This window comes from Poecilia latipinna, unplaced genomic scaffold (genome assembly GCF_001443285.1).
Source record: "Poecilia latipinna isolate Pla-1442-1.1 unplaced genomic scaffold, P_latipinna-1.0 Scaffold1789, whole genome shotgun sequence".
NCBI classification, from domain to species: domain Eukaryota; kingdom Metazoa; phylum Chordata; class Actinopteri; order Cyprinodontiformes; family Poeciliidae; genus Poecilia; species Poecilia latipinna.
The window spans coordinates 1-22,023 of NW_015114405.1; the positions used below are offsets into that span (position 1 = coordinate 1).

At 36.3% G+C, this 22,023-nt stretch overlaps 1 protein-coding gene and 1 long non-coding RNA gene across 5 annotated transcripts in view; both read right to left on the bottom strand.

Moving 5' to 3' along the window:
- Positions 1 to 832: 832 nt before the first annotated feature.
- LOC106965241 (uncharacterized) lies at positions 833 to 2,507 on the bottom strand. Its single transcript, XR_001428588.1, has 2 exons — positions 1,609 to 2,507; positions 833 to 1,426 (listed from the first exon to the last, which is right to left on the bottom strand). It is a non-coding gene; the product is annotated as an uncharacterized LOC106965241 (long non-coding RNA).
- A 1,492-nt stretch (positions 2,508 to 3,999) lies between these two features.
- The window catches only part of LOC106965247 (mitogen-activated protein kinase kinase kinase kinase 3-like), a 43,709-nt gene continuing 25,685 nt past the window's right edge, over positions 4,000 to 22,023 (bottom strand). Inside the window, exons 2-18 of one of the 4 annotated variants that reach the window (XM_015061216.1) lie at positions 18,036 to 18,093; positions 17,680 to 17,770; positions 17,489 to 17,553; positions 17,350 to 17,405; positions 16,130 to 16,177; positions 15,746 to 15,788; positions 15,545 to 15,617; positions 15,140 to 15,271; positions 14,207 to 14,269; positions 13,974 to 14,055; positions 12,868 to 12,984; positions 12,428 to 12,502; positions 10,214 to 10,292; positions 10,059 to 10,117; positions 7,618 to 7,680; positions 4,776 to 4,828; positions 4,000 to 4,593 (exon numbers count right to left, since the gene is read on the bottom strand). In XM_015061216.1, coding sequence (XP_014916702.1) covers positions 4,551 to 4,593; positions 4,776 to 4,828; positions 7,618 to 7,680; positions 10,059 to 10,117; positions 10,214 to 10,292; positions 12,428 to 12,502; positions 12,868 to 12,984; positions 13,974 to 14,055; positions 14,207 to 14,269; positions 15,140 to 15,271; positions 15,545 to 15,617; positions 15,746 to 15,788; positions 16,130 to 16,177; positions 17,350 to 17,405; positions 17,489 to 17,553; positions 17,680 to 17,770; positions 18,036 to 18,093 — 1,200 coding nt within the window. In that variant the 3' untranslated portion in view covers positions 4,000 to 4,550. The remainder of the gene's footprint in view (positions 4,594 to 4,775; positions 4,829 to 7,617; positions 7,681 to 10,058; positions 10,118 to 10,213; positions 10,293 to 12,427; positions 12,503 to 12,867; positions 12,985 to 13,973; positions 14,056 to 14,206; positions 14,270 to 15,139; positions 15,272 to 15,544; positions 15,618 to 15,745; positions 15,789 to 16,129; positions 16,178 to 17,349; positions 17,406 to 17,488; positions 17,554 to 17,679; positions 17,771 to 18,035; positions 18,094 to 22,023) is intronic. The other 3 variants (XM_015061217.1, XM_015061218.1, XM_015061219.1) reach the window with 3 other exon arrangements.

Genomic DNA, 22,023 nt, shown 5'->3' on the forward strand with positions numbered 1-22,023 from the left:
ATATATTATATAATATTAATTATTATAAAATTTTTTAATTTTTTTTTGTAAAAAAAAAAAAAAAAAAAAAAAAAAACTTTTTGCCTGTAGCATCTTCCTCAAAAAACTGGTTGCTATGGTGATAGCATCTAATGGTCATTGACACTATATTTATGGAAAAAAGTTCTGGAATGCTAGTCATAAAAGTACCTAGAAATTTCGTTGAAGTTGAAAAGGATGGTAAAAATAAAAATATTACTTCAGTAAATATTACTATTACATGTAATGGTTGGCAAGGGGTATCATTAACAGTAATCTACTTAAAAACAGATTAACTTTATTTTTACCCACTCAATAGAAGCACCAAGATTTTATTTTCCTGTGAAAAGTTGCTGTAGCAGTAAAAGAATAAAATAACTCATATTTTAAACCCATCTTCTACCAGGGGTGCCAACAACTTTGTCCACATCTGAATGTTCTCAAACAGAAATCCTACTTTTGCTGTTCAACCAGAAGTATTTGTCACATCTTCTTTTTACTAAACCCTCCAACACCTGTACGCTTCTAACTGACCCGGAGCTACACTGTCAATAAATCTGGGAACAAAGTAACAGCTTAAAGCTTACAAAGTCATTTAAGCTTCAGTTAACATTTTGTTTGGATTTTTTTAATACAATCTTTGTTATAACCATCAATCATCAAAGTCGACAGTCCTGATATGTAACCAGTTATAGTGTCTGCATGAAGGACTTCTAGTCTTTCCTGCTTAAATATGCATGCAAGTGTGAATATTACTATCTAATAAGAGCAGTTCTACATAATACAACAAAGTGAGATCACTCATTTATTTGTCGAGCCTCAAACTAGAAAACTGCATTTTTAAAAATGGGAAGAAAAAAAAAAAAAAAAAAAAAGCTAATATTTCAAAGGGACTGTTTTCTCCAGCAGCTCACAAAATCTCTCAGAATATCAAAAAGCACATGGACAACAACAATTATCATTTAAGCGCATAAGAATTTCTCCAAGGACTTGTCAGTATGTTTTGGTAGAATTAAGTCGGTTGCATTTTTAAATGTGTGACTCATTGCATGTGTGTGTGTGTGTGTGTGCGTGTGTGAGCCATGCTCTCTGCAGGAAGCTCCTAAGAAATTCAGCATTTTCCAGTCGCAGCACAAAGCAAGCCGCAGAAGAAGAAAAAAAACAAACAAACAAGGGAAGCAGAACCTGGAACGTGAGAGCCGTGACAGCACTGAAGTCATTATTACGACGGCATTAGTGGCGTGTGATTGGCACCGTTAGTCCTGCCGTTAAATGATTCGCTGATGAGTGAATGCGGTAAAAATACACACTCGCAGTTCAACACGTCGGTCCAACCAGAAGTGAAAAAAAGAAAAAGGCTCGGACTCACCTCTGCTGAAGTTCCTCCTCGACAGACTTGAGAAGGCTTCTGTTTAAGATGCAGACAGAAGTAAGTGCCTTTTCACAAAACTGTTGTAAAATTAACGCTTCATCTGTATAGTCCACACCTCCTAATCTCGATAGTTTTGACTGGTCTATTGATTGAACACTAAAACATGTATAACAGAGGGAGAAAGGAGCAAAGCTGGAAATTTAAAATCATCTACTTACTTGTTTCCTCCCAGCAAACTTGGTGAATCGTGGCCGTACTCCAGCTGCAAGTCCTAAAAGAAAGAGAAAGCACGTTAGTATCGTAGTCCTGTGTATCATATGAAATTGTTTCTTCATGACAGCAATAGGACAAATTTTCCTGAATAACAAGGAACTAAATAAATACCACCTTGGAATTTTATATTTTATTGATCCAATCCACTAATCCTAAAGTTTCTACATTGTTTTCCCTCTAGCACTAATTATCTTATCAATATCCAATATATACAAAATTAACTGCATAAAAAAAAGAAATATAAAATGTAATTTAAACTGTAAAGATCAAGTTTAATATGCAAAACATGGACAGCAGGAGTTTACAGAAAAGTGGGATTAATGCTTTCCATTGTTTTACAATCATTACTGGTAAAATATCTCAACTGTTTTGCGAATTTTTATTTATCTATTTAATTATTTCTACAAAAGAAAAAAAAAACCTACTATATCCTGGAAGCTTGAAAACTGAGTTTATGTAAATTTGGTATTCTGTGCTTGTACATTTCTATGCCACTTTCTGTATTTTTCAGTCAAGATTTTTTTAAATGATTACACTTATTGATATCTACAGCAAAGTGAATAAATGACTTACTACAGAAATAAATACAGTAACCAAAACTATCTGAATTGTTCAAATAATTTTGCCAGCGTCAAAACCAGTTATACTTTACACTTAAAGTTCTTAAAGTTGTGACTCTTTTGATTTGAAAAAAAGATCACTTAAAAAAATAATATGTTATATAATTTAACCATATTTGGTCACAAAACTTCTGTTTTCTAATAATCCCAATGTGGACAAATTGAGATCATTTAAAAGTGAAATATATTCCAGCCTTTTTGTTGATTATCTGAAGCTAAAGCTATTTTTTTATAATTATTATTTTAACTTAAGACACCAAACAGGAACTGAGTAAAGGTTTGAACTGTTTCATAAAAATACTTATTTTTATTTTTAATTTTATATGTTGACTTTATTTGAAAAAAGCTGTAGTCCAGATTCAGGACTAACTTAAAACTACTTTAAAGTGTTCTAGTGATGGTTAGGCTCACTAAGTTTTAGAAGTAAGACTCTCTGATACCAGAGAGTGAAAGTACTGATGGATCAGGAAGCTGGTATTAATTAGATTCAACATATTTACTTCTAAACTCTGTTTTAAATCACCTGCATCAGCTGCCTAGCATTTAGATTAACTTAGACCAATTTTAAAAAGCTGGGCTTAGGATCTGTTACATAAAGCCACAGACAGAGCATTGTTGTGTTGCATGAACATTTTACAAGACAAAGAGAATTAAGCATGCAACAGGAAAGAACACGTACTGAAAAAAAAAAAAAAAATCAGAGGTTCCGTGCTTGTAGTGAACTACAGCAGGTCAGAAGTTAGAAAACAAAATTCAGGGTAGAACAGAGAAGGTGAGAGTCTGTGAAGAAAAAGATCAGATATGCTGAAAAAAAAAAAAAAAAAAGAACAGCAGCAGCACAACACAGCAAACACTCAAGAGTTTCAGCACATGTACAGTATGANATATATTATATAATATTAATTATTATAAAATTTTTTAATTTTTTTTTGTAAAAAAAAAAAAAAAAAAAAAAAAAAACTTTTTGCCTGTAGCATCTTCCTCAAAAAACTGGTTGCTATGGTGATAGCATCTAATGGTCATTGACACTATATTTATGGAAAAAAGTTCTGGAATGCTAGTCATAAAAGTACCTAGAAATTTCGTTGAAGTTGAAAAGGATGGTAAAAATAAAAATATTACTTCAGTAAATATTACTATTACATGTAATGGTTGGCAAGGGGTATCATTAACAGTAATCTACTTAAAAACAGATTAACTTTATTTTTACCCACTCAATAGAAGCACCAAGATTTTATTTTCCTGTGAAAAGTTGCTGTAGCAGTAAAAGAATAAAATAACTCATATTTTAAACCCATCTTCTACCAGGGGTGCCAACAACTTTGTCCACATCTGAATGTTCTCAAACAGAAATCCTACTTTTGCTGTTCAACCAGAAGTATTTGTCACATCTTCTTTTTACTAAACCCTCCAACACCTGTACGCTTCTAACTGACCCGGAGCTACACTGTCAATAAATCTGGGAACAAAGTAACAGCTTAAAGCTTACAAAGTCATTTAAGCTTCAGTTAACATTTTGTTTGGATTTTTTTAATACAATCTTTGTTATAACCATCAATCATCAAAGTCGACAGTCCTGATATGTAACCAGTTATAGTGTCTGCATGAAGGACTTCTAGTCTTTCCTGCTTAAATATGCATGCAAGTGTGAATATTACTATCTAATAAGAGCAGTTCTACATAATACAACAAAGTGAGATCACTCATTTATTTGTCGAGCCTCAAACTAGAAAACTGCATTTTTAAAAATGGGAAGAAAAAAAAAAAAAAAAAAAAAGCTAATATTTCAAAGGGACTGTTTTCTCCAGCAGCTCACAAAATCTCTCAGAATATCAAAAAGCACATGGACAACAACAATTATCATTTAAGCGCATAAGAATTTCTCCAAGGACTTGTCAGTATGTTTTGGTAGAATTAAGTCGGTTGCATTTTTAAATGTGTGACTCATTGCATGTGTGTGTGTGTGTGTGTGCGTGTGTGAGCCATGCTCTCTGCAGGAAGCTCCTAAGAAATTCAGCATTTTCCAGTCGCAGCACAAAGCAAGCCGCAGAAGAAGAAAAAAAACAAACAAACAAGGGAAGCAGAACCTGGAACGTGAGAGCCGTGACAGCACTGAAGTCATTATTACGACGGCATTAGTGGCGTGTGATTGGCACCGTTAGTCCTGCCGTTAAATGATTCGCTGATGAGTGAATGCGGTAAAAATACACACTCGCAGTTCAACACGTCGGTCCAACCAGAAGTGAAAAAAAGAAAAAGGCTCGGACTCACCTCTGCTGAAGTTCCTCCTCGACAGACTTGAGAAGGCTTCTGTTTAAGATGCAGACAGAAGTAAGTGCCTTTTCACAAAACTGTTGTAAAATTAACGCTTCATCTGTATAGTCCACACCTCCTAATCTCGATAGTTTTGACTGGTCTATTGATTGAACACTAAAACATGTATAACAGAGGGAGAAAGGAGCAAAGCTGGAAATTTAAAATCATCTACTTACTTGTTTCCTCCCAGCAAACTTGGTGAATCGTGGCCGTACTCCAGCTGCAAGTCCTAAAAGAAAGAGAAAGCACGTTAGTATCGTAGTCCTGTGTATCATATGAAATTGTTTCTTCATGACAGCAATAGGACAAATTTTCCTGAATAACAAGGAACTAAATAAATACCACCTTGGAATTTTATATTTTATTGATCCAATCCACTAATCCTAAAGTTTCTACATTGTTTTCCCTCTAGCACTAATTATCTTATCAATATCCAATATATACAAAATTAACTGCATAAAAAAAAGAAATATAAAATGTAATTTAAACTGTAAAGATCAAGTTTAATATGCAAAACATGGACAGCAGGAGTTTACAGAAAAGTGGGATTAATGCTTTCCATTGTTTTACAATCATTACTGGTAAAATATCTCAACTGTTTTGCGAATTTTTATTTATCTATTTAATTATTTCTACAAAAGAAAAAAAAAACCTACTATATCCTGGAAGCTTGAAAACTGAGTTTATGTAAATTTGGTATTCTGTGCTTGTACATTTCTATGCCACTTTCTGTATTTTTCAGTCAAGATTTTTTTAAATGATTACACTTATTGATATCTACAGCAAAGTGAATAAATGACTTACTACAGAAATAAATACAGTAACCAAAACTATCTGAATTGTTCAAATAATTTTGCCAGCGTCAAAACCAGTTATACTTTACACTTAAAGTTCTTAAAGTTGTGACTCTTTTGATTTGAAAAAAAGATCACTTAAAAAAATAATATGTTATATAATTTAACCATATTTGGTCACAAAACTTCTGTTTTCTAATAATCCCAATGTGGACAAATTGAGATCATTTAAAAGTGAAATATATTCCAGCCTTTTTGTTGATTATCTGAAGCTAAAGCTATTTTTTTATAATTATTATTTTAACTTAAGACACCAAACAGGAACTGAGTAAAGGTTTGAACTGTTTCATAAAAATACTTATTTTTAATTTTATATGTTGACTTTATTTGAAAAAAGCTGTAGTCCAGATTCAGGACTAACTTAAAACTACTTTAAAGTGTTCTAGTGATGGTTAGGCTCACTAAGTTTTAGAAGTAAGACTCTCTGATACCAGAGAGTGAAAGTACTGATGGATCAGGAAGCTGGTATTAATTAGATTCAACATATTTACTTCTAAACTCTGTTTTAAATCACCTGCATCAGCTGCCTAGCATTTAGATTAACTTAGACCAATTTTAAAAAGCTGGGCTTAGGATCTGTTACATAAAGCCACAGACAGAGCATTGTTGTGTTGCATGAACATTTTACAAGACAAAGAGAATTAAGCATGCAACAGGAAAGAACACGTACTGAAAAAAAAAAAAAAAATCAGAGGTTCCGTGCTTGTAGTGAACTACAGCAGGTCAGAAGTTAGAAAACAAAATTCAGGTTAGAACAGAGAAGGTGAGAGTCTGTGAAGAAAAAGATCAGATATGCTGAAAAAAAAAAAAAAAAAAGAACAGCAGCAGCACAACACAGCAAACACTCAAGAGTTTCAGCACATGTACAGTATGAGACTGATGCAAGATCTTTTCACAGTCCCAGCTCTGCGTTTGACTCGGACCTCTAACCTTCCTCTGTACATTTGTATGTTTGCCACAGTGTGCATTTCATATACAGCATAACAAGAGAACAACAACAACAGTGATAATCATGTGACAGTAACACCTGAAGCACCAGTTAGTGAAGCGGAAAGTCGGAAAAGAGGTGAAGAGAGAGAAACACGGACGGACCAGAAGAGATGGACCAACATCGTGAGGATGGACGTCCAGAGCCTTGCAAACATCTTCATACTTATTGAACTTTCACAGAGTTTTTCAACCAACTACTTCAACGTATTTAATGTGTTTCAAGGGGACTTTTTTTTGTGACAGATTGAACGTAGAGAAGAAAAATCATCATCAAACTTTTTTTACAGGAAGATTTGGAGAAAGTGGCAGACGTTTTCGGCCCAACTTCACTATAATGACCCAAAATAAAACCCAGTAAAACCGTCTCTGTTGTTCTGAGAAGGCCTCAAATGTTTCTTACAGAACATTAGACAGCAAAGTGGCAATAGACTAAGGTTTACAGCAGTTATAATAACGAGATATAATGTCGGTAAATATCGGCTATCGCTTCTTTCATATTGGTGCATCTCTACTCTAAACCTATGACAACAAGGCTCTCCAAAGATACAGCTAAGAGGTCTGGCTTTTATGAGAAGGTGGCAAGATGACAGCCATTGTCAAAAAACAGCCTGAGAAACTTGTTTAGTTGGTTACAAGTCACATTCATGATTAAATAACCCCCAAATTGAACAGCCCAACCACATCATAAAAAACTGTGGTTGTAGCACACAACTGGGCATGCCCAGAAAAAACCCATTTGAGAAACTCGCTATTTGCAGAAGTCTGAAAATACTGCATTATTTTTTCTTCCTCTTCATAATTTTGTGTACCTTTGTGTCATTTATCAGAAGGGGAGAAAAAATCCCCATTGAAGTTTTTCGGCTGCAACATGAATGAATATGTGAAAAAGTTCAAGAGGAGAGACCAGTTTTGCAAGGCACTGTAAATATATTTGAAACATTGTGCAGCTAAAAGTGAACAAAAAAAGAGACAACAGTAGCTCAGAGAGCAAAAAATTGGAAACATAAGGACAAAGACTTTTTCTTTTCATAAGAGATTATGAAGAACAAGAGGGAACGTACGAAAGAGGTGGAAGCGGAGATAAGAGGTGTAAACTATGAGGAGGGGAAAAAAAAGCCAGCTAGTATGTAGATAGACGGATGACGAATAATGGGAGAGACAGAGGGAGTACTACCAGATTAGATCTCGCGGTATAGTAGAGCTCCTCAACACAGTCCAGATAGGGCTCAGAATCACACTGGTCAGCAAGACAGAGCGAGAGAGACCTCAGTTAATACATTAACCTGGGCTTATATAGATAACAGAGAGGAAACGAGGCACAGGGGTGAGAAGGAGGATGAATGAGTGAAAAGATTAAGTCTAAAAACCAGAGCTAAAAAGACAGGGGAGGAATAGGTGGGGTAATTAAAGTCAACAGAGGAGAAGGCAAAAAAATAACAGAGGAGGATGTTATTGAATAACCAGAAAACCCAAAAGGAAAGAATCAATAACATTCAATCAAGGAACAAAATCTTATATCTATTAAAAAAGAAAAGAATGTAAACACATCTGTTTATAAATCAAAAAGGATAAAAAGCAACTGGCTATAATCAGCTATAAATCAATCTTATACCTTTTCTTTATCAAAATTACTAAGAGGTCAAAAAAGAAAAAGCAGGAATGGGTCATGATTCTAGCTGATGTAGCATAAGTTCTACTATGACTGATGTTTGACTGTATTGTGTTAAAATGGGACTGAACTGGATGCATGTTTGTGAACCAGTTGGATTCTCTGTAGTTAGACATGAATGAAGCATGTTTGTTTTACCTGGAGCATTTAAATGGCGGTCATTATGAACCGGTGCTATGTAAAAATTGTGTCAGCGTTTCATAGAGCAGTCAATTTGGTCAATAAAGAGAAGTTATCAATTGTTAGAATAATGTGGTAATGGTGAAGCATCGACTCCATAATGAAACAGGTCAGCTGAGTGAATGGACATCAGAAACGTGAAAGTTTGTGATGAAGAAGAAAAAGCTGAAAACAAAATATGTTACAAGTTTCAAAAATAGATTTGAAACTGAAAAGAAAATGAATAAATCTGAGTGAAAGTGGCTTTAGGGACAAAGTGCTACTATTTAAATAAACTGTATGGGTGAAGCTGCACAGAGGAAAGAGAAAGGCAGGGGGCTGACTTAATTGTAATTGGATTTTATCTCAGCCAACTAGAACAGAGATGACAGAGGGAAAGGTAGATGTGAAAGGTGAAAATGTGGAAGTGAAGCGTCTTGTGTCCGGAAGCTGCCCCATCCCATTTGTTTTCCAAAAGCAAAATTCAAAAGCACCAACCATTTCAGGGAGTCTAAAAACAGTAGAGGGAGACAGCAGGTGTGTTTCATGTTCCTCCTCAAAACTGTCAAACCCAAATGTGTGGTTTAATCCAGAAATGTGTTTTAGCGCCAGAGAAATGCACCGTTCAATTTCACTACAGGACAGACTTTGTTGTTTTTTAGCTTCAATGCAGCAATTAAAGTAGTAAACAGTCACATTTAAGGCTACCAATAGGCCATATCCTGGTTTTCCATCTTATAAATGAAACACTCTTTAGGTGTGACATTAAATCTAAATCAGAATTGTGGGTTTCACACAAAATACAACAAAGCAACAAACTCGGACTATTAGCTTCTGTGTGCTACTGTTTCAAAATCCCTTGGATGAAGAAAATCACATCGACTCCAAACTAACATGAGTAAACTTTGGGTGGTTAAACCTCCTGCTAATGTGCAAAACACTTTTCACCCAGGTAACTAACTAAGCTTGCTTACAAATGAAGTAAACTGACTGAGTACTCATATTTACTAACTAAGCTAACTTGGTTACCTTCCTACTTACTAACATTCCCTGCCATCTAACCTTACTAGTCAATGATGTAGGGTTGACAGGTAATACTTACTAATTTACTTGAAAACTTAAGTTACCAACATTACATACCACTAAAGCTTATTTACTAACCATATTTGCTGATTAAGTAAACTTACTTATCAAACTTGACTTAATTCAATTTGTTTATATTGTGAAAATTCACAACAAATGTCATCTCAAGGCAAAAACATCTGTTCAATTCAAAGTTTACTCATTTGCTTATGAGCTTTACCAACTTGTTTTAGCTACATACCTACTAACTAATCCTACAACCCTTAAATTGCTTACTCTCTTTACATTTATACACTACTTAGCCCACTAACTTTGCATTCACATTCACTGTAATTGCTCACTAACCAAACTAACTATTCAAACTTTCAAACATTAGTAACTACCTTTGCTATTATCCGCTTTTCCTAAACTAACTTACCAACTGATATCGTTTACTTGCTTGTCAACCAACTCTGCTTACTAATCTTATTAAAGAACCAACTGACCTTACATGAACCAAATCAAAAGAATTTCAAGCGGGAAAGATCAGAGACTATTAACAGCAACATATTTTATAAAAAACCCCAGCTCATATACGGTTCCCTGTGGAGTGACAGAAATGAGTGCTTCGTATTACGAGGTTAGAAACAACAATGCAGGTGCAATTCAAACCACACAGTCTCATTCACATGCATACACATATAAGGCCACGCCTCATTACTCACCGGCTCGTGATGAGGTTCTGTCTCCTTTCTCAGAAGAGGATCAAACTTCACTTGTCCGACTGCGAAGGGACAATGGGGAAAGACGGGGAACATGAGTTTGGCAGACGGACGTGAAATGAGAGCAAGAAAAGTGAAGACAGCGCGCTCTGACTTACAGTTTATCTCGGACAGAGTCTTTCCTTCCCTCGTGCTCCTGCTGGTGGAGCGGATCCGATGAGGAACCGAGACCGGAGACTAAAAGTGGAGAGCAGAGCAGTTCAAATGTTAGATATGATGTTTACGTTGCACTTAAGACTACCGCTGATTTTAAAAAGAAAAAAGCCTCATCGTTCTGCCATTTCCTGTGGCGCAGCATTCAAAGACACAGCAAAAACAACTAGCCACTGCTTTTGGCCGGAGACCAAAAACGTAGCAACTGAGTCACTGAAAAACAAATCTTTCTGCACTGGCAGCATCAAAACCTTTAGTAGTCTTAAAAACCCAAAAAATTTAAGTTTTAGTTTAGTTTTTTTTTTTTTTTTACACAATTCCAAAGACAAACATAAAAACAAAAATGTTACTTAATTTGACATCATATCTTAAGCGTTTAATCTCAGGAAGTAGATATGTTTTTTTCCACAGGAAACCCTAAACACACCACAAACTCATGCCATGCCTGATCAAGAACTGGAGATCTCAATCCAAAAATGAAAACAATTACAGTCATCAAGTAGATTTGTCAATATTAAATCCATTCTCATGACAGTCCCGTGAGAGTGGTTAGAAACTTCTACAGGAAATGTGAGTTGAAGATGGCTTCCCAACCTAAAATATCATTTTTATCTGCATCCTTTAAGATGCGGGTGAAGATGGGGATCCATAAACTTTATCACACAAACTTCTTTAAATTTTTCATACTTTGTCAAATTACAGTCTCCCATAGTCTTTTAGTGGGATTTTATGATAAAGCAACAGAAAATAGTGTGTAATTGATAAGTGGAAAGAAAAATAATAGTTTTTTTTATGGTAATACATCTGGAAACATGGAGAGAATTTGTATTCAGCCCCCCTTTACTCTGAAACGCAAATAAAATCAAATGCAACCAAAAATCACCTGACTTATACATAGAATTAAGGTGTGTGCTACAATTTCTATACAGAATTTTAATTTTGTTCTGTTCGTGTTAAATACTGTTCACCTGACACTGACTATAACAGCCACACAGTACAATGTGGTGATGGCAGCAACATGCTTTGGAGATACTTTTGTCCCCCAACAAGGACAGGGAAATGCTAAACATCCATTGTAGCAAATGTTACCCCTAATTGGCTTAAATCAAAGCATAATCATGTGTTAGGATGGCCAAGTCAAAGTCCAGACCTAAACCCACCTGAGAATCTGTGGCAAGATTTGAAAATTGAGATTCACACACAATGTGCAAATCTGGTAGAGATGTACATCTAAATACACTATTTCTACAAAATATGACAGATAGAGGTTGAATACAAATTCAAAGGACTCTTTAATGATCTTTATGTCTTAAAAGATGTTTATAAAAGAGTTTTTTTTTCCTTTCCACTTCCCAATAGCACACTGCACTTATCTTTAGATCGTCGCATAAAATCCCAATAAAATACACTGAGCTTCGTGATCGTCACAACAAAATGAGAAAAACGATTTGAGAGTTTTGGCTTTGCAAAGGATAAAACCTTGCAAATGTTTTTTTTTTTTTTTTTTTCTGTATTTTGCATAGATTTCTGTCAAAGGCTGGAGTTGTACGTTTAAGACAAGTGAACGATTCTTCTAATTGTGTCTATAAGAAATCAGTTTAGAGAACTAGAACATGTGAAGCTTTGGAAGCTCTCTTCATCAACAACATCTTCATCCCAGCTGCTGCTATCACAGACCTGGGATGAGTTACAGATGTTTGCTTAGCGATGTTACACATTTAAGATCCCTAAAAGAGCTGCCAGAAAAATCTCACTGATGTGGCCATGGTTAGTCGATAATAAACGAGTTTCTTTCCAGAAAAACTAAAAAATTTTGACCCCAGAATCATGTATGGCTTTAAGAAATTCATTAACTCAAACCATAAGGAAATAAAATGTTAAAAGGACTAACATACTGACCAGAAAAGGTAGTTAACAATCAGCCGACACTCAAATCAGCACAAAAAAAACATGAACGCTTAGAGTAATTATGCAGCTGCATGGGTAAATCCATGAATGCGTCACATGCCAGAGCCGAACTCCATGACAACACCAGGATTCAGAGGACAGAATGGAAACTCTCAACTGTGTTCAGTCGCTGCTGCAGTTCGAATTCAGAAGCATTTTCCAAGAACAGACAGCTTGTGTTAGAAAGACATCACTGCAGTCGACACAAGTACCTTCCTGCGGGCCGCAAAGCGGGGTGCGCGTCGAGCACCGGGGCTTATGGGGAGGAAATGACCTCTGTATTTAAACTAAGTGGGAGGAAGGAGGCGGGGAAAACAGGAGAAAAATGGAGGAGAGAGGAAAAGTGAGGTAAAAGACGGAGGAAAGAGAAGAGTGCCAAAGAGCGAAAGAATAGAGAAACAGGGGAGGAGAAGAAAAAAGCAAAGAATGAGTCACATAAACAAGGGCGAAAAAAAAAAGAGCATAAGGAAAGAGGAAATGACGGCTGGGGATCAGTGAATAGCCAGCTGAGGAGACATGAGGACATATTTTAAGAAAGGGAGGAAAGAAGCAAAATCCAGCAAATCACAATCACTTCTTTACTGATCTGCTTCTTATACTTGGCAGCACTTTAGTTTTCAAGCAGACGGAATCTCAGAAGGTGAAAGGTTACCTCGGGCTCAGGCTCGTCGTCATCGAAGTCGTTGTACGTGCTGTGGTCGGGGTTGTTGGACTTGTCCAGCAGCTCGATCGCAAGCGTCCTGCTGAGAGGCTGGGAGACGAACGGGTGCTGGAGGAGAGACGGAAGACGGAGGTCAGCTGAGGGTGTTTGCACACCCGATAGTCCAGTAGATTCAGTTCAATTGGGGGGGAAAAAAGCTGCAACATTTCTTGTATTTTCAGCTGCGGTTGGCTTTCACACTGCAATGTATCAAGCTATCCAAACCCTCTGAAAAACCTGTTCCACCTCCTCACCTGTGGTGGCGCTGAAACAAAACAAACACCTCCAAACTTACAGGGCTGATGTGAATGCGCCCGCAGGGAGTTCTGGGTAAATACACCCAAAACAAATGTGTGTGTTTAGAGCTAGTGGGAGAAATGGCTAGTGGTCTAGCGAAATCCTACAACCTCAAGTCTGACAAAACTCCATTTTTGTTTATATTTTGCGAAGAAGGAAGTTTCTCTAATCTTGTCTGGTTTTCTTGTCGTGTCCTTCAGTGGTTCTTGGTGCAGCGCCCCCTCAGGCTAAGGAGGGGGTGAACAGGTTTAAAAAGGGTTTTGGATGGTTTGACACATTGCAGTGTGAAAGTGAACCGCACCACCTGAAAATGTAATGACTGTTGCAAATTTTGGTTCCCAATCGAACCGAGTCAACCGGACTATCAGGTGTGAAAACAGCCCAAAACGTTCTTACGCCTTTCACGGAATCAAATTCAAGCACCTTAAGCATTTCCAAGGGGAGTTTCTAAGATTATAACACACGTAAAGTATAGTATAACAGTAATTTAATAGGTTCATAAAGCAACCAGTAAATGCAGTGTTGTTTTTTCAGGCATTGTGATCTATAGGATATATTTATAGGGTATATTTCAATTTTAAAATGTTAAAATTTTAATTTAGGTTAAATTTTATTTTAACCTAAAATACATCAAAACTTGATTTCATGACATTTAGACGGGACGAGGATTCTCCTACATCTGCAACTGATATAAAAACTTACAAACTGCATTCCAGGTTATTTCCTTTAAAGAAGTAAAACTGTCTTGTTTCATTTCTCACCTGCAGCAGTTTCTCTGCCGTAGGCCTCTTCTTTGGGTTCTTGGTAAGAGCTAGTTTCACAAAATGATGGAAGTTATTCGTCCTGTTTGTCAAGACCAGAGAAGAAGACAAACGAGAACAGAAGAAAGAGTTAAACTTTTGACCCCTCAAATAACTCATGCCATGGCTCTGATGAAAACGCCAACAGCTTCTTTGATAAACATGAAAATGATAAAGAAGTCAGTGACTCTCACCACTTGAGTTTATCTTTCAACTTCGGAGGCTGGAAGTTACTCTTTGTCATCAAGAACAGAGCCCTGGATGGGACGAAGAGGGAAACAAGTGATAGTGGTGGAACTATGCACAGTAGTTGTCTTGAATTGTACCAAATTTTTTTTTTGTTAAATCATAGAAAAAAGGGGGGAAAAAACACTTTCTTAAAACAGATATAAAGTAATATTCCAATCTTGACCAGATCTTAAGTTTTGATCAGAGTGTTTTAATTTGAAAATAAGAGTGAGGGTCCGTTCGCAGTCCGCTATAATCAAACTGTAGTTCCTTTGCGGAGATGTGAATGAGCAATCGAACTCTGATGCGGGCCAAAAAGAAGCGAACTCTGGTCCGCCAAAAACCTCGGGCTCAGCTCAGCTGACGTGAACTCTGCCGCGGTTCGAATGCATACGTCAACGCCAAGCAGACCAGAGACCATTTCAGAAGCAGAATTTGACCGAGACGCAGTGGATTCTGGGTAAATGCAAGCAAAACTAACGTGAGAGTCTAATGTCAGAGGGACAAATGACTCGCGGTCTTTTACCAAAGACAGCCATTAAAATCTGACGCTGCTCCATCTTTGTTTTCTTTGAAGGCTTTCATTTTGTTTCCTCCAGAAGATTTTGGTGCAGCGCCCAAGAGAACAAGTTTTCCAATTAGTTGGAATCGTTTGACAGAGTGCAGCGGCTGAAAATCTAACAAATATTACAATTTTGGTCCCTCGTCGCACTGAGTCGATGTGTGAAATCACCCTTCAAGAACAATCTAAACATTACATAATATTCTAATCATCCAAACATCCACCGCTCTTTTTTTTTTTTAGTTCAGTATCTTCTAATATTGTTTCACACAGAACTAGAACACACAGCCATCACTTCAGCAGAGTGTCAATAATAAACTTGCACACACAGCTTTACCTCATCGGGTGCAGGTCAAACATGGGCGGCTGTAGTTCTGCCAGCTCTATTGCAGTAATGCCCACTGCCCAGATGTCACACAGCTGATTGTAGCCCCCCTTCCTCTCCACTGCTGCCACCTCTGGAGCCATCCTAGATTAAGAGAGAAACCCATGGTGGAAGATGAAAGGATACAGACGTAGAAGCTAAATATAATTCCCCCTTTTTTTTTTTTTCTTATAATCAAAAATGTGCATATTTTTCCCCAAATCCCTTGTTTAACTCTTCAATGAAAACGTAACAAGTCATGACTCCAGGAGGAGTCATGACTTGTTACGTGACTTGTTACATGACTTGGAGCAGGGAGAGGCTGCTTCACTGTCTAACTTAACTCTATCTGCACTGATACCCGCATACCAAACTCACCAGTAAGGCGTTCCAATGAATGACTTTCTCTTGGCAAGAGTGGCTGTGATCTGGGCCGACACGCCAAAATCAGCTAAAAAGAAGACGAAGAAGAAAAAAAAAAAGGGGGCATAAGAAAAATAAACCAAAGAAAACCCTTGTCGGTAAATGGAGTTGATCTCATTCTATCTTTAAAAACAGAAGATAAGAGTCGGATCTCACCAAGTTTAACGTAGCCGTTGTCTGTCAAGAGGATGTTGGCTCCCTATAAAAGCCCAAAGATACCACAAAGTAGCAAGAAAAGCTTTCTGCTCATTTTCACAAAAAAATACTGACAATACATAAAAATGTACCCATGAGTTTCAAATAAATATTTGAATTAACTATGATGCTTTTATAAACTCTACAATAATAATAACAATAATAAAATGGACTTTATCTTAACCTGAGATGAAATTAGCCATTAACTGTTTTATTGACATCTATAAAGCTCTATTAAAAAATAATTCACACAACATTGTAAAGATTAAAACAGGTAAACTACAAAGGCAGTATCTAATTAAATGTTGGTTAAGGAACATGGAGCAGACTTTAGTTCAGGCTCACCTTAATATCTCTGTGCATTTTGCCTTTGCTGTGTAGGTAGTATAAACCCTGTGAAAGGAATGACGAGGTTACTGATGTCAAACCGAGACCAAAATAAGATGATAGAAATAAGGCAGCTGATTAATTTCAGTTTTAGAACAACAACATTTGATGTATCTATATGAAGTTTCTTAATATCAACATGTTATACTTTCTGTTTTTCAGAAAGAGTAAGATTTTTATTCTAAAAATAAAAAAAGCCAGTAGTGTCCAAAGTGCGGTCTGTGCGCTATAAGCCCAGCTGGTCGGTGCAGAACGACCCTTTTTTAAAAGTTTCGCCACCCAAAGAATGTCTTAAAATGGAAAATGTAACTTACAACACAAAGCATTACTCTTATCACATGCTCTTTGTTTTCTGTTTATTTTCATAGAAACAGGACCTCAAATACAGCGACTTTGTTCAAAAGCAGCCATGTGTTAAGTCCAGCTAAAGAAAACAATTTAATATCAAGAAAATAGCAAACAATCCCAAAATATTGGAATTTTTAAGCAAATTTTTCATAAGGTAAACATGCAAGACATTTTTAATGCTTTGGAAGGACAATGATTTACTTTTTTTTTTCTACAAAAAATAAAACGCTCTACGTTGAGTAGATTAAATTAAAATATTCTTAACAAGCTAATTTGGTAAAATAAAAAACACAAAACGTTCTACTTTTTGACCCATGTGGCAAACAGTTCCGAAACCACTGCCTTAACACTAGCTTTGGTCATTTATGCTTTTGTTCCATAACGCACAGTTCAAGTATCAACATTACTTGAACTCATCAATGTGCACAAAACAGAGGCTGTTGCTATGGGCGACCTGTTGGTTCTGGTAGAAAATAAGGAAGGAAAAGGGACAAAACCCCTCAGGTTTATAGGGTTTTATTTTGCATCAACTCTAATCATATCTGAATTCTAATTTGCAAAAGTTCCTATACTTTTTTAAGTTATTTTTAAATATATGACTTTTAAATGCAAACTTACTTTGATTTGTAGGGTTAATAATATTATGTCCAATTTGTGAAAAGTACTGCATTGTTATAGTCTTAACATAAATCATGTTTCCATCAATGTTTTTTTTTTTTTTTTTTGAAATATTGCATTAGTAAAGATTGATTGGAAATGGAAAAATTCGGAAAAAAAATAAAAAATACAGCGATGCTGAACGTCTATAATGTGTAGAGTGTAAACATTACCTGCAGGGTTTCCCGCGACATGTAGGCTATCTGCGACTCTGACAGAGGCCCGGTTACTGAGAGGAAGAAGAGAAAAAGCAGTTGCAGAAAAAAAAATGATAAACATACAAAAAAAATAAGACATGGGTATAGATCTTACCATGATATATATCCTGCAGAGAACCACCTCCACAATACTCCATGCTGATCCATAATTTATCCCTTCTAAACAAACAAAAACAACAAAAGACATACCATATAACTCACTCTATATGTCTAACAATCAGATTATAACCAAAACATGCAACTTATTAACAGCTGTCACCAACTACTACACATTCACACTCTTACCGGAGATAGCTGCCAAAATAGGCAACGATGTTAGAGTGTTTACAATCCTTCATCATTAAGATCTCCTGCTGGACGACAGCAAAGTCCTCCCCTGCAGTCAACACAGGCATCATTGCAGCGATAATTAACTGCCATGGTAACACTACTGCTACTAACACAACTAATTAATGAAAGAGGAGATGGAAACAGAGAGAAGGGAAAGTGGGGAACATCAAAGAAAATAAATATGGGGGACAAAAAAAAAAAAAAAAGAACTGAGGATCGCTCTTCTCGGAACGAGAAGTTGATAAAGAAACGGAGCATCCAATATAGGGACAAAAAAGGGAATAAACCAAGGCAAACATGAGGCAACTCACCCGGTTCCAGTTTGATGACTTTGATAGCAGCCAGCTCCCCTGTGTTTACGTTACGAGCCTAAAAGAATGAAAAGAGGAGAGGCTGATTAGTGGTTTAAAGCGTAGGGGGAAAACTTCACAGCAATGACTGTGGAATGTCAAGGTAGAGACAGAGCTGAGAATGGTCGGCGTATATTCCTTTGCTTCAAAACACCAAACGTGAGGTTTGTTTTTTTTTAACCAGTTTCAAATATATTGTCACTGAAACTCGCTAGTGCACTGAATCCTGACGATGACCAACAGGAGGGAAACTCAGAAATCTGATTTTCTGACCCTACCAACATAGGTTTAAAAATATCACAATATAGTTTGGATTTATTGCAATCCACAATAGAAAAAATACATCCCAATAATTAAAACTCTGTAATGCACATAATGTCATCATCATTCAGCAATGTCTGGCAACGTATTGTGGAAAAAAAAGAAGTACATAAGACTGACCTACTTATCTTCAAAAGGCAATAACTCATGATAACTACACAACCCTTAGCCAGTTATCAGAGCACACAGATGCTGAGCTGTGACAAGACCCTTAAATTACCTACCAAATAGTTCACACAGCATAATGGTGCACATATGAGACAATCACCAAAACATCAGACGAAGGTTCAGGGACCGGTCAAAAATTAGCACAGCTACAAATTAAAAGCTAAATAAATATTAAGGTAAAAAGGGGTTGGCTTCATTTTAAAAAAAAAAAAAAAAAAAAAAAGGCAGCATAGACTAGAGAAGACTAAAAGTTTCTCTACACAGATGTACAAATTAATTGCACTCATTAAAACCAAATTATTTACTCTTAAATAATAAAGTTTGTCATCCTGTCAAATTATCAGGTCCTGCAAACCAGATAACTACAACAATAACACTCTGTTTTGCTCTTTCATACACACTGTGTAACATCACCTCTGGACCTAATATAAACGGTTAATGACCGATAATGGCAGGAGGGGGTGTAAAAATATTTTGAATACAAATATTATTGCATCTTATATTACAGTTGTTAAAGAGTGATTTTGCTGGGAAGTAATCCATCACGTACTGCGCCGCAACTCCTATGGAAGACATAAAGCTTCACACTGTAAACGGTCAGTTTTACTACAGCTGTTATTTTCTGTATTTATTTCCTGAATGGTGCAGTTCCTCCTCCTGATATATATATATTGTCAGGATGTTTGCAGAATTACCAAGAATATTTAGGATTCACCAACATGTGTTTCGAGCCAAGGGCAATAAAGTTCCCACATAACTCATTCATATCCTATTACAGCACACTCAGATTGCCTGTGGGAGTGTGTGTGTGTGTGTGTGTGTGTGTGTGTGTGTGTGTGTGTGTGTGTGTGTGTGCGTGTTGCTAGAGGAATGTGGGATGTATTTATTTTTTTTTTTTTCAGAAAAGTCGGAATTTGTCAGGAAAGAGAGAAAAACAGAATACAGAGAGTAACTTTTCTATAAATAGTGAAGTAAGTCTATATTTAGCGGAAGCGCTAACGGCGCAGGAAAGGAATTATAGATAAAGCACATAAATAAAAGATGGGTTTTCAGAGGAGACATGAACAGCCTGCTTCTTTTTGAGTTCCAGAGTGGAAGTATGACTGTGTGAGACGAAGCAGAAATGGGTATGAGCAAACGAAAGAGACATGAGCTGATGATGTCAGGACCCGAAAGGTGTGAGAAAAATTGAAACGGCCCTGAGAGCAATGCGTCATGTCTCAACAGCCTTTGTTGCATCGCTGCTCCAGTTAAGGATCCACCCGGTTTCTGGCTAAATCCCTGGATACACATTTACCACGTACAGATTCAAACAGTGTTTATACAGTGAGAACTGCCTTAAGGAATTCATTTGTACCCCAACACGTCCAACAACAATTTAAACTTGACTTATTGTTCAGTTTCAATAAGTTAAGACTTTCTATAAGACATTTTCCACTGTAGGACTATTTAAGTTGAACTATGAAAATTAACCTTGTAACTTGGATATTTATTTTCCCCATTTTGAACCTGCCAAGTCAGTTTTAGTAGCATAATTCTTGTTTAGGTGTGATGGGAAAACTAAATATGTGAGTAAATTAAAATATGTTTTGGACCTTTTTCTTACATAGGTGCCAAAATTGTTCATCAAAGCACATGCTGTTGGAAGCTAATGTTATAAGCTATGCATGCTGAGCACCCTTAGGTCAAACGGTTTTTTATGATTTTTCAGAAATAAATCTGTAAATAACCAGTCAGTATGTTGACCCAGAAAGGTCAACAACATGTAAAAGGTATGACAGATATAATGCTAATTTCCATTTAAGTCTTTCAGCAATTTAGCATGAAATGGAAGTTATACTACCTTCCTTTTAATCCTTTTAGTACAAAATGGAAGTCATGCTAGCTTCCATTTTAGTATTTTAGCATAAAACAGAAGTTATGCTAACTTCCATGTTAGCATTTTCACAATTTAGTACAAAATTTAAGCTATGCTAACTTCCATTTTAACAATTTAACATAACACGGAAGCTGTGCTAGCTTCCGTGTTATGCTAGCATAAAACGGAAGCTAGCTGTGCTAGCTTCCGTTTTATGTTAGGGTCATCTTAATTTTGATGACCCTTATGTGGCATTGTAGATCAAAGCCAGTCAAGGGAAAATTGGCCAATTCTTATCTCTGGTGTATATGAAGCCATGGGGCTTATGGGGGCCTACATGAATGATATGATGAATTTTGACAATGAAAACTGAAATTGTGAATCTTATGAATATGTTTTAACAACTAAAGGTTTTCCCAAACAAACTATGTGATTTAACCCTTTGATATTCAGTCCGTTTCAGGTGAACCCACTCAGACAAGACTTGTCTCTGCTTCAGAACTACACCAGTGTGGGAAGAATCAGAGTAGTAAAGGGCTTAGTTTCTAGAAATTAGATGTTAGTTTGGTTGACATAAGTCCAAAATATTGACTGATATTTCTGCTCCTTATGCAAGCAGAGGTAAGATGCGCATTTACTCAACAGCCATTTGATCCGACTCATGCATTCTTTTGAATAGTGATAATAAATAATTGATAAAGGTGCAAGTGATTAAGTGAAGTATTGCTTCATCATACCATGGCAGCTCTCTAACATCCAATTAACCCCAGGTGGAAACATAAGGTTCTTCTTCAGAAGCTCAAAATATTAATAATAAAACAAGAGCAGAATCCTGAACCTGGTTATTGATGAGTTCAGAGGGAAACAATTACAATACTACTGAAAACCAGTTAATTCTGATGAAGCATAGTGGGTATTTAAAGTTTCTATGGAGCACTTGTTCTGGAAAATGGACTATTTCAGATTTATTTAATTTCAGTTTATCTGGGTACTGTTGTTTGTGGCCAATTTTATAAACTTGACTCCATCAACAGTCTATTTTCAGGTGTTTTGAGTTTTAAAACATGGATGAAAGAAAAATTGCTTTGAGGAAAAAAAAAATAAAAAAAGATTTCACAGAGTTCTGCCTTTCTGGTATTTTGCTAACCACATAAAAACACATTCATTCCTTTTTCCAGAGCCACAAATCAAAGAACAAATGGTTCCAGGCAGTTTCCCATAAAGGTTAATAATAGAAACAAAAAAGGACCAAATGTACAAATTTAATACATAACTGAATGCATTTTAAGACTTAGTAAGGAAAATGGGAACATAAAGTCTTTTTGGCATTGAGATAACATTGAGACAACCATTCATATTGACCGCCATCATGCTTTTTAAGGAAAACTGAAACATCACGAGTAAAACCCCGGTGGACTTCCCACACCAGCATGCTGCAATGATGAACTGAAAAAAATGACGAACTGAAAAATATGGAAGTAACTAGAAATAAAAGAGGAAAAGAAAACGTCACCCATCACTGACTTGTGATGACGTACAAGAAATGCTGTTTTTTTTTTTTTTTTTTTTTTTTTAGTTTCAAACACTTATAAAAGAGGGGGG